Source organism: Bubalus kerabau, chromosome 13 (genome assembly GCF_029407905.1).
Source record: "Bubalus kerabau isolate K-KA32 ecotype Philippines breed swamp buffalo chromosome 13, PCC_UOA_SB_1v2, whole genome shotgun sequence".
Lineage (NCBI taxonomy): Eukaryota > Metazoa > Chordata > Mammalia > Artiodactyla > Bovidae > Bubalus > Bubalus kerabau.
In genome coordinates this window covers 75,679,146-75,692,018 of record NC_073636.1, presented here as the reverse complement: position 1 = coordinate 75,692,018, position 12,873 = coordinate 75,679,146, and the positions used below count along the sequence as shown (strand labels likewise).

Below are 12,873 nucleotides of genomic sequence, written 5' to 3'. Positions count from 1 at the left end.
TCCCTCATTTTTGTGCTACTTCTTATCTGACTCTGTGTAGCCCTGGCACATGATAGCCCCTCAGTAAGGCCCTGATAAATGAGTCAGTGAGTGAATTTTCAGAGCCAGATCTTTCTTTAATAATTTTATTTATTTATTTCGTTTTGGCTGTGCTGGGTCTTTGCTGCTGCGGGCTTTTCTCTACTTGCGGAGAGTGGTGGCTACTCTGACTGTGGCGTGCAGGCTTCTCATGGTGGTGGTTTCTCTTGCTGTGGAGCACGGACTCTAGGGTGCACAGGCTTCAGCAGTTGCAACTCACAGACTTAGCTGCTCCTCAGCCTGTGGGATCTTCCCGCACCAGGGATCAAACCCGTGTCTCCTGCATTGGCAGGCAGATTCCTTACCACTAAGCCACCAAGGAAACCCAGAGCCAGATGGTGTAAGAGCTAATTCGAGAATTTTGCCTCAGACTCTCAGGTGGACACCAGCCTCCAGGATGCTTCTCCCCACGTTGGGGGTAGAATGGGGTGTGGAAGAGAGCAGATCACAAAATACCCCATCAAGTCCTCCCATCCTTGAATTGGCCTCCTAGTAAAGTAATTTCAGCTCTTCCCATCGAGGGGGGAGGAGGAGTCTATTTCCCTGCCCCTTGAATCTGGGCCACCTTACAACTTGCCTTGGCCAGTGGAATGTAGTGATGTTCTGCAGATTCCTAGGTTAGGTCTTAAGAGACCTTGCAGCTTTCATGCTTCTCTCCTGGAACATGGTCCTGAGATCACGGTTTAAGGAAACCAGCCCAGCCCACAGGAGGATGAGAGAAGGCCTAGTGAACAGCCAGGATCAACTGCCCAGCATGTATCAATACATGAGGCCATCTTGGACCTTCCAGCCAGATGGCCCTCCAGTGAAATGCAGCTACAGGAGTGAGCCCAGAAGAGGAACAGGCTGGGGAATCTCGATTTCTCTGTTAGCTATCTACCGCTATGTGACAAACTGTCCCCAAACACGGTGGCTTAAAACAGCAACAATTTATTATTTGTCACGATTCTGTGGGTTGGCTGGGCAGTTATTTTGCTGGGGTCACTCACATAGCAACAGTCAGCTGGCAGGTCAGCTAGGACAGCTGTGGCCTTTCATCTTGGGTTTCTTCACGGCGCAGTGGTCTCAGGGTTCCAAGGAGACAAGCCCTGGCACACAAGGGTTTATCAAGTATCTCTGCTTCTGTCACACTTGCTGATGTCCCGTTGGCCAAAGCAAGTCCTATGGCCGAGGCTGGAGTCAGCATGGGAGAGGCTGACCCAAGGCATGGATCCCAGTAGGCGTGGTTCCTCAGGAGCTATCACCATAGCAACCTGTCATTGGGTGTGGCTTGGGGGGACAGGGTCCAGAGGCAGCATGGCTTCAGGGTACCCAACTCCTAGTTGTCCAGAGAGGACACCTGCTCACACACTCAGCACGGCTTCATGACCTGTTTCTAGGGATGAAGACTTAAGTGTCCCCAGTTCCTCTGCAGTCAGAAGTGACAGGGCAGCAAGGAGGCCAGTCTCATAATCGTGGCACCTCACCCACAGCATAGATCTCAGTCAGACCCCTGCTCCCAGCCTCACTCAGAGCCGGGGCCGCTGAGGTTTTGGTCCACAAGCTCATCCATGCACAGTGGCCCCATCACCAGACTCCACATCTGTGAGATCCTAGACGTAAATGACAAAGCTTAGCACATAGATTTCCTTGGTGGCTCAGACGGTAAAGCGTCTGCCTACAATGTGGGAGACCTGGGTTCAATCCCTGGGTCGGGAAGATCTCCTGGAGAAGGAAATGGCAACCCACTCCAGTATTTTTTTTTTTTAATTGGAGGCTAATTAGGTTTACAACATTGTGGTGGTTTTTGCCATACATTCACACGAATCAGCATGGGTGTACATGCGTTCCCCATCCTGAACCCCCCTCCCACCTCCCTCCCCCTCCCATCTCTCAGGGTCATCCCAGTGCACCAGCCCTGAGCACCCTGTCTCATGCATAGAACCTGGACTGGCGATCCATTTCACATCTGATAATATACATGTTTCAATGCTATTTTCTCAAATCATCCCATCCTCACCTTCTCCCACAGAGTCCAAAAGTCTGTTCTTTACATCTGTGTCTCTTTTGCTGTCTCACATATAGGGTCATTGCTACCATCTTTCTAAATATCATATATATGCGTTAATATACTGTATTGGTGTTTTTCATTCTGACTTATTTCACTCTGAATAATAGGCTCCAGTTTCATCCACCTCATTAGAACTGATTCAAATGTATTCTTTTTAATGGCTGAGTAATACTCCATTGTGTATATGTACCACAGCTTTCTTATCCATTTGTCTGCTGATGGACATCTAGGTTGCTTCCATGTCCTGGCTATTGTAAACAGTGCTGAGATGAACATTGGGCTACATGTGTAAAGAAACCAATTCTGGTTTCCTCGGTGTATATGCCCAGCAGTGGGATTGCTGGGTCGTATGGCAGTTCTATTTCCAGTTTTTTAAGGAATCTCCACACTGTTCTCCATAGTGCTGTGACTAGTTTGCATTCCCACCAACAGTGTAAGAGGGTTCCTTTTTTCCACACCCTCTCCAGCATTTATTGTTTGTAGACTTTTTGATAGCAGCCATTCTGACTGGCGTGAGATGGTACCTCATTGTGGTTTTGATTTGCATTTTTCTGATAATGACACTCCAGTAGTCTTGCCCAGAAAATCCCATGGACGGAGGAGCCTGATGGGCTACAGTCCATGGGGTCGCAAAGAGTCGGACACGACTGGGCGACTTCACTTTCACTTTCACTTTTCTTTAGCCCATCTTAAGTGCTCGACTGGCCCGCCCCCCCCCCAGCCCGCCCCTCTGCCTGGCTCACGCAGGGAGCCCCCCACCACGTCTCTGGCCCGTGATCACTCCCCTGTCAGTCCATCTGTCTGCCCTCTCCTTTCGCCCCTCCCACCTTCTTTCTCCACCCCTCCCTGTCCGTCTGCCTCTCTGGCGTCCCTGAGGAGGTCTGTTCACGCTGCCCTTGCTGTTCTTGGCCTTGCTTTCTTCTTTCTTTCTGTTTCTCTCCAGGCCTCTGTCTCTCTGTAGGTCTCCCTTTCCCTCTCCTCCCCTCCTTTCCCTTCTTCTGTGCCTCTGAGTATGTGGTGCTCTCCGTCTCTTTCCGCTCTGACCTCTCAGATTCCTCTCTGTCTCTCTCTCCTTCTGTCTCTGCCACCTTCATCCTCCTCCCTCTCTTCTCTCTTCCCTTCCTGCTCTTTCCCTCCTTCAGCCCCTCAGGGTAGAGGACACACAAGGGCACCTTCCCAGTAGGGCCCCTGCCATCCCGGACTTGGGTCCTGCCCTAATCCCCAGAAGGGATTCCTCTAACAGTCCCAGTGTTGAGGTCCAGCACCAGGGAGATGGGGCAAGGAGCCCAGTGCATGATTGGAAGCGTGGCTTGCCTGATTAGGATGGAGATGAGCAAGGGCTCTGTCAGGAGCTGAGACAGAAGCGCAGCATCACTCTATCAGAGGCCTGCACTCTCCCCTTGTACCTGAGGGTGGGTGGGGTGGGGGATACTAGGCTGGCTGGGCAGGGGCCCACCATCCTTACTGAGGTCCAGCAGAGCCGTCCACAGCATGGGCTCTGGCCCCAGAGAGTCTGCTGGAATCCTGACTGTGCACTTTCTCTGTGTGCGACCTTGGGCCAGTACTTAACCTGTCTGTGCCTCCATGTCCTCATCTGCAAACTGGCTTTAATCACAGCACCATCCTCATAGGGCTGATGAGCAATTTCAATGAGGCAGTTCCCTTAAGGTGCTTAGAACCATGGCAAGCGCAGGGTAAATGCACATCCATGTCAGTTATTGTTACTGTCACATGCCGTTCTCATGAGATGAAACTCTGCACCAATTCTGCCCCCAGGGACCATTTGCCAATGTCTGGAACTGTAGCTGGGAGGGGGAGGGCGCTGCTACCAGCACCTCGTGGCTGGAATTATCCTGCCCGAGATGTCCACGTGCCAGTTGGGGAAATCCTGCTCTTTGGGGAGGTATGTGATGGTCCCATTTTATAAATGACAAAACTGAGGTCCAGAGAGGTGAGGGGTTTTGCTCAAGATCACCTGGTCAACAAATAGCAGGTCTGGGATGTATCCCAAGTTCGTCTGTTTCCAAGTCTCCCCTGCCCTTGGAAAGATCAGTCCAGGCCAAGGAGCAGTCAGGAGGGAGCTTATTGAGGAGTCTTGAAGGCCGCTGATAGAGGGTCTCCATGACCCCTGATTAGACAGACTGCACTTTCCGTATCTCCATGGGATCCCACAAAAGCAGGAACACCCACTAAGATGCACCACCCCTGGCTCCCCCAGTCACACACACACACACACACACTATAGCCTCTCCTCCCGTTCTATTGCCTTTATTGGAGGCTAGGGGCTGTCTGGGGACATCAGGAGGGAGAGATTGAGTTTTATGGGGCGCATCGTGGGGCTGCTGGTGCGTGACCCCACCTGGTGCTCAGGCCCTGGGCACCACCTGCCACCACCTGGCGTTCGCAGGTTGAAGTGGGTCAGGGGTGGGGGGACTCTGACTGGCTCATCAACTCCCCCCTCCCGCCTGATCTCCCACCGTATAAGCAAGTGTGCAGGGAGACCAGAAGTCCAGCCTTCCCCTGCTCAGAATTCATCTCACAGCCACCCCTTCCTGCTGCTCCTCTGCCTGCTTCCATTAACAGTTTGAGGGGTTGTCTGATCAGCAATTAGCCGGTGCCTGGACAGAGAATCTAGGGCCGGGCCCCAGAGGAAAGGGCTGGGGTCCCCAGGGCTGGGGGATGACTTAATCGTGGAGGGTGTATGTGTGCGTGTGAGAATAAGTGTGTGCTAGTAGCTATGTGTGTGCCTGTGCATGTGACCTCATAGGTGTTACCTGTGTATTAATGTATTAATAGTACGTCTAAGTGTGTGAGACATATCAGTGTTTATGTGTGGGCGAGTGTGACTCCATCGTGTGTTTGAGGGTGACTGTCAGGCCAGTTCACTCAGTTAAACATTCACCAAGCCGCCACGCTGGGGCTGGCTCTGGGCTGAGTGACACTGACCCAGAGATGAATCAGACACAGGCCAGGCTCACCCAGAAAATGTCGGGACTCCCCCTCATATGGGGAAACTGAGACCCTGAAAGTGGGATCGGAGGCTCAAGGGGGAGTCACACAGTGCCTGATTCTAGGCCCTACGCCTCTTTTTAGTAAACTAAATAGTCCATATTCTGTTGCTTTTGGGTTGCATGTGAGTGTGTGAATATGCATGTATGTGTGTGAGTGTGTGGATGTATGTTAATATGTCTGTATATAATGTGTGTGTTTATGTGTACAAGTGGATGGGAAGTATATGTGCATGTATCTGGGCTTCCCCAGTGGCTCAGTGGTAAAGAATCCGCCTACACTGCAGAAGACGTGGGTTTGATCCCTGGTCTAGGAAGATCCCCTGGAGAAGGAAATGGCAACCCACTCCAGTATTCTTGCCTGGAAAATCCCATGGACAGAAGAGCCTGGCGGGCTACAGTCCATGGGGTCTCAAAGAGTTAGACACGAACTGAGCAACTGAAGACACACGCGTGCGTGAATCTGATGTGTGTGAGAGAGGAGTGTGTGTGTGTGTGGAGTGCTGAGTGAGTTATCTGTGAGCCTATCTGTATAAGCATGCAGGTGTGTGTGTGTGTCTGTGTGTGTATGCTGAGCCCCACACCTACACGGTGGTTGTATCAGTGTCTTCTGCATCAGCAACTCCCCTCCTGAACTTGAATGAGCCTGGCCTCTGCCTGGGGAGGGGTCTCTGTATCGGTTGGCAGCTGGCAAGGGGCATCCCTGGCCTCAACCCCCCACCCACAGGTGTGATCCGGACGGCCGTGCCCGACCTTGACCGCGAGAGCCAGGAGCGCTACGAGGTGGTAATCCAGGCCACAGACATGGCGGGCCAGCTGGGCGGCCTCTCCGGCTCCACGACCGTCACCATCGTGGTCACTGATGTCAACGACAACCCGCCCCGCTTCCCGCAGAGTGAGTGAGGCCTTCCCAAAGGGAGGAGTGGATCTGTGTGTCTGTTTAGTCATCCCTCCCAGCCACCCTCTGACCCCAAGCTGCCCTGCAGCCTTCTCGCCATAGAGGGACTCCCCGATCTGTCCTTCTGTCTATCCATCCAAGTCACCCCAACCCCCTTCCCCCTCCAATCTTGCTTTTTGCAAGAGACAGCCCCAAAGTTGTCTGACTTTCCACACATCCATGTAACACACTTACCACCCCTCCCCGCACCTTGCTTCTGGCCAAGAGTGAGCCCCGTCTGTCCACCCACTCCAGCTGGTCCTTGCACATACCCCTGTCACGCTTATTATGTGTGATCTGCTACTGATCCGAGCTTGCAAAGGTATACTGGGGATGGAGGGACAGACACAGGGGTCTTTTAGACATACAGACAGAGGCTGCAGCCATGCCCAGGGGCACCTATCATTTGTGCATAGAAATGCCAGGGTCTGGAGAGACAGGGCTTTTCCTCTCCTCCTAGCCTGGAGGACTCTGTGCTTCTGAACTGGGGGAGGGTGCTTTCCACTCTCTGCCTCCCCAGGCACAACAGAGTGGGGGTGTCTTCTCTGGTCCTGTCCTCCACCTCCCATCAGCCCAGCCAGCCCCTCCATCCCAGGTTCAGACGAGAAAGCTGTGCCCAGGAAGCCGCCGAAGCTGGCAGAGACTAAATGCCATGGGGAGCCGGGCTGATCCCTATCGGGCGAGTCATTACTTGAGGTCTGCTGCTCTCACATTAGGCCCTGCCACAGGGGACTGACCCCCGAGAGATAAGGGAATCCAATCCCTTAGCTGAGAGCACATCGCAGCCTAAGCGCCTCAGTCCAGACGCCAAGTGGGGTGGGCAGAGCCCGCCAGCCAGCTCCCCGTCTTTGCTGTTGCCCGGGGAACCCAGTCCAGCAGCCGCCCTCAGCCACTCCCCCAGCCCAGCCTCAGTCACTTGATGGGGAAGCTTTAAAGCCCCTGTGAAGGGGCGGGGCCACCCAGTTTGCTGTGTGCCGGGCTGTGTGCCAGCCCTGAGCTGGAAGGAGTGGGGCAGACAGAGGGCCGGAGCCCCTGGAAGACTCTTATTTATTCATTCATGTATTCTTTCTTTCTTTTTTTTTAACTTTTTCATTTTATATTGGAGTATAGCCAATTAACAATGTTGTGATAGTTTCAGGCAGACAGCAAAGGGACTCAGCCATACATACACATGTATCCATTCTCCCCCCAACTCCCCTCCCAATCCAGGCTGCCACATAACATTGAGCAGATTCCCTGTGCTGTACAGTAGGACCCTGTTGGTTATCCATTTTTAATATATAGCTGTGTTGTTCATCTATTCTTTCTTTATTTCTTTATTGGGAAGTAAAGTACAGCACACAGAAATGCATAAAATATAAATGTCCAGTTCAACACAGAATTACAGAACAAACACTCTTGTAACCACCGACCAGGACCCGGAAGCTGCCACAAGTCCTTTCTTAATTATAACTTCTCCCCCTACCTCTTCTTCCAGAGTTAACCACCATCCACTTTCATGACCATCATCTCTTTGCTTTTCTTTTTCTTTTTTATCGAAGTATAGTTGGTAGATAATAGGGGCTTCCATGGTGGCTCAGACAGGAAAGAATCTGCCTGCAATGCAGGAGACCTGGATTCAGTCCCTGGGTGGGGAAGATCCCCTGGAGAAGGGAATGGCAACCCACTCCAGTATCCTTGCCTGGAAAATTCCATGGACAGAGGAGCCTGTCGGGCTACTGTGCATGGAATCACAAAGAGTTGGATGCACCTGAGCAACTAACACTTTCACTTTCTTTGAGGTATAATATTATGTAAATTATAGGTGTACAATACAGTGATTCATAGTTTTTAAAGGTTTACTCCATTTATAGTTATAATTAATTATAAATTAGTTGCTATATTCCCCATGTTGTACAATATATTCTTGTAGCTTTTTTAAACCTAATAATTTGTACCTCTCAATCTCCTCCTCCTATATTGCCCCTGCCCGCTTCCCTCTTCCCACTGGCAACCATTAATTTGTTCTCTATATCTGTGAATGTTTCTTTTTTTAATATTCTTTAGATTATATATATATAAGTGATATCACACAATATTTGTCTTTGTTTGTCTGACTTATTTCACTTAGCATAATGCCCTCCAAGTCCATCTTGCTGCAAGTGGTAAAATTTCACTTTTTATGGCTAAGTAGTATTTCATTATATATAAATATGCATATATACCACATCTTCTTTATCCAGTCCTTTAGGGTTGATTCACCCATGTAGGTATCACCTAACATTATAGTTTAATTTTATGTTTTTTAACCTTATCTAAATCGAAACTCACAATACAAATGATTCATCTTGCTTTTTTATCTCCCCAAATTATGTTTGTGAAATCACATGTTATTGCTTCTAGCTATAATGCATTCATTTTCAGTGCTGTATAGTATTCCATGATTTGTCTATTCTCCTGCCCATGGACATTTGTGTTGTTTCCAGTCTGAGGTTATTATAGAGGACACCACTTTGAACATGGTTGTATGTGTCCCTACTGCTGTTTTTCATGCAATTTCATTAGTCTACAGAGGAGCAGAATAAACTCATCTTCAACTTTACTAAATAAAGCCAAATTGTTTTCCCCCATGAAGAAATGCATGTGTCCATCATACCATATCCTCGCTGATACTTGATATTGTCAGATTTCTTTCATTTGTGTTAATCTAGTGAGTGTATACTAGTAACTCATGCTGCTTTTCATTCATTCACTCACGAGTCACTCAAACATTTCATTTATGTGACAGCCTGGTGTTCTGCCAGGCACCATGAATGCCTGCTGAATAAGAGATGTGGTCCCTGCCTTGCAGGAGCTCACAGCCCAGAGGGAGGGAGAAGAGAGAGGGAGGGAGAATAAACAGAAAATAATAGGGAAATGCAGTAATCCTTACAATAGGATAAGCCTGGGGGCCCTGGACACACAGGACCAGAGCCTGGAGGTCTGGGAACCTTCCCCATTACAGGAGGTAATAGTCACTGAGACTAAAAAGGAGGGGAAACAGGGGAAGCGAAGGCAGAGAGGAAAATAAAGCGAGGGAATGTCTAGAGGTGGCACAGAGCAAGTCATCCTGAAGGAATTACAAGAACTTCAGCCAGGCTAAGGCTCATGTTGAGGTGGGGCGTTGGAGGCATGAGGCTGCAGAAGTCAGCAGGGGCCAAGGGACTTGTACAACTTCATTCCAAGTGCAGTAGGGAGCTATGGTAAAGAGTGGGGGGTGGCATGGTCAGCTTGCGTTAAGAGTCCCCCCAAGACTCTTATGTGAGAGTCAGTCAGAGACAGCCACACCACACAAGGGTATCCAGGCCAGTGGGGGCTCCAAGAGACACATCCCCGGTGCCACAGCCCCTGCTTCCCCTGGGCGGGCCCATCATGTAGCAAATCACCCTCACCTTCAACTCCACTCTGGAAGGAGAGCAGGGAGCCATTTGAGTTCCACTTGACCCTCACTCCTTCTGGTTTCCCCTCTGCTTCCCCACTCTGGTAACAGGGGCCATCTTGCCAGTCTTCAAACATGCCAGGCATTGCAACCACCTCAGGGCCCTTGCACCTGCTGTTCCCTCTGTCTTTCCCAAATATCTGCTTGACTCACTGCCTCACCTCCCTCAGACTTTTGCAGAAATGTCTTTTCCTCGATTACCCCATTTACAGTTTTTTTTGGCTGCATCCCGTGGGATGTGGGATCTTAGTTTCCCGACCAAGGATTGAACCCTCGCCCCCTGCATTGGAAGCACAGAGTCTTAACCACTGGACTGCCAGGAAAGTCCCAATTACCCTATTTAAAACTCCACACACACCTTCATCATCACTCCCCATTTCCCTTCCCAGTTTTATTTTTCTCCCAAGTACCATTTGACATCCTATTTTACTGATATGATTGTTTAGTGTCTTTCTCCTTCTGTTAAGAGAAAAGCACTGTGAGCCCTGGGATTTGGGTCTGTTTTGCTTGTTGCTGGAACCCCAATGCATAGAGCTGCATCTGGGACATCATAGATGCTCAATAAATACGTGGAAATGAAGGAACCAATATCATTAACATCCACAGCAACAAAAAAAAATCAGTGTGCAGCCCTACTATTTGAAGGCAATGTGTCCCATTTATTGGGTAGGTAACAGATACTAGTCTCTGTGCTAAGCAATTGACATGCCTTATCATCTCAGTTAATTGGGAAATGACAGTGCTATTAGGAAGGCACTATTACTATTCCCATTCTACAGATGAGGAAAACCAGAGCTCAGAACTACACATCCAGGACTAACTCCAGGGCCGTAGCCTTGATCACTGTGCTTCTCTGTCCCCTTTTGGGCAGATGAGGACACTTGAGTCCCAAAGAACTGCCGACACTTTCTCAAATCAATCAGGGGATAAAGCCAAGGTCAGAATTAGAACCCTCTTCTTTGCACTGCGTCCGGCATTTTGGCAGAGGAAGCGCCTCTCCCAACACCAGTCCTGGCCAAGCAGGGAGCTCCAAGGAGCCCATCTGAGACCCCCCTTCTCTCCCCTAGCGCTGGTGGAAGCTGGGGGAGGGACTGCCTTACCATCCCTGCTCACAGCTGTATCCCCTACAGAGATGTACCAGTTCAGCATTCAGGAGTCGGCCCCCATCGGCACGGCCGTGGGACGCGTGAAGGCCGAGGACTCAGACGTGGGCGAAAACACAGACATGACTTACCACCTCAGGGAGGAGAGCGGCAGCGGCGGGCACGTGTTCAAGGTCATCACAGACAGTGACACGCAGGAGGCCATCATCGTAGTGCAGAAGGTGCGGCCGCCCCGGAAGTGATGGGGGAGGCAGGCCCCAGGGCAGCAGGGTCGGGTAGGGGGTCACTGAGCAGCCAAATACCCCATCCCACTTCACTCCAGGGGTGAAGTCTCTCCAGGGACGCTGGACCAACCTGGGAAAACGCTAATGCTGTCCTTCCCGTTTTACAAATGAGAACATGAGACACAGCGAGGTTAAGTGACTTGTCCAAGGTTGCACAGCTAGCAGTCAAGAGCCAGGAGTCAATCCAGATTTGAATCTGTGTTCTTACATACTATGCTGTGCTACTTCAAGTTCACACCAGGCCTTTCACACTCACTGTTTCCTTTCATCTTGATGTTACCCTTGGAAGGAAAACATATTATGACTGTTTTTACAAGTAAGAAAACAGAGATTTAGAAAGGTAAAAGGGCTTGCCCAAGATTATACCTGTAAGGGATAGAGTAGGATTTGAACCCGGGTCTGGTGACCCCAAAGCTCTTTCTTTCTTGAGTCTAACAGCCCCCTTACCCACTGACCAGCCCAGGAACCAGAAGCTCAAACAGCAAACTCAGCACCCCCTAGGGAAAGGAGACAGAGGTCAGATAAAAAAGCAAAAATCATCTTCAAGGGCTTGGTCACAAGCTTGGCAACTCAGGGGTGCACAGGCCTTTAACACTGTCCACTCCAACCCTGCTGTTCCACGGGAGGTCTGAGTCCCCTGCCTGGCCTACAAACAGTCGTAAGCCCTTTGTATACTCCCAAGGATGTGACGCTCACTCCCTACCAGTGTCCTGCTCCTCCTTCTCCCATACAGCCACAGTCTATCTTGTTCCTGTCAGCCCAGGCTCTGCCTCCTGGGACCTACAGAAACATCTGCCCTGCCAGCCCTTCATTCACTCAATAATCAAACTCTCTCCCTGGCCACGAGGGCTTGAGGACAGAGAAAACTCTGTTTCTTCAACTAGGATAAGAATATGAGGCTAATACTTTCAATGAAGTGTGAATAGCGTGCCAGCCTCCTTTCCAATGCTTTCCATGTATTAACTCATTTAATCTCTACAACAACCCTCTCAGTATTATTATTGCCCATTTCATAGGCGAGAATCTGAGGCCCTGAGTTCAGTCATTTGCATCCAAGGCCAAGCATCTTACAGAGAAGTTGTAGGGACAGGGGCCCAGGGAGTCTGTCTCCAGAATCCACCCTTTTAAACATTACATGGCTTTCGGTCTTCTGACCTCCACTTGTCCTCACTGTAAGATGAGCCCATTTCACAGATGGGGGAACTGGCGGCCTGGGGAGGCCCAGCATCACAGAGCAGCAGAATCAGGCCCCATGCCCAGCCCGGGGACCCCAGCACAGCATTTGCTCTCATCCCCGGTGATGCCCCTGTAGTAACTCCCCGTCCTCCCTGCCTCTTGCCCCATAACCCCGCCCCAGCCCGCCTGCCCCAGCAGTGGCGCCTGAGCTGTCTCTGTGGAGTCAGTGCTGGCTCAGGGAGCACAGCCCCCGCCCGACTGATGACCTGGCTCCAGAGCCCATCGCTCATTCCCAGGCCAGGTCCGTGCCTGCCTCCCTGCATCCTGATTTCCCAGGCAACAGGATGGAGGGAGGAGGTAGCCCTTCTTTTCTTTCTCTTTTTTTTTCTGTTGGGGAAGGGGGAGTGTGGAGGGGAGGTTCTGAGAGGAAAGGAGGGTCCCTAGACAGAGGGCAGTTCTCCAGGAAGGTGGCCCTTGCTGCCCAGATGGCTCCCCCAGCATGTAACAGTGGTGCCCATGGTTCCACCACTGCCCTTTCTCTTTGCTCTAAAGGCTTTATCCTTAGGAGGCCAGAGTCCACTCAGCCATGCAGCTTGTCCATCAGAGGGTCACCCACCAGCATTCCCTGATGAGGACCAGGACTCAGCGTGGCTTTAGCCAGGCCTCTGAGGGAAGCTCTAAGGCCGCCCAGCTTATCAGGCTCAACTCACATTAGCAGCTGCCACCAATAATACACCAGGAGGGTCTCATCTCACTCTCCCGCCCGAGGCCCAGAGAGGC

General features: G+C 50.8%; 1 protein-coding gene across 1 annotated transcript in view; it reads left to right on the top strand.

Annotated features, from left to right (window-relative positions):
* CDH22 (cadherin 22) overlaps positions 1 to 12,873 on the top strand; it is an 81,397-nt gene that overhangs the window by 32,947 nt on the left and 35,577 nt on the right. Inside the window, exons 4-5 of the mRNA XM_055543269.1 lie at positions 5,864 to 6,031; positions 10,661 to 10,854. Coding sequence (XP_055399244.1) covers positions 5,864 to 6,031; positions 10,661 to 10,854 — 362 coding nt within the window. The remainder of the gene's footprint in view (positions 1 to 5,863; positions 6,032 to 10,660; positions 10,855 to 12,873) is intronic.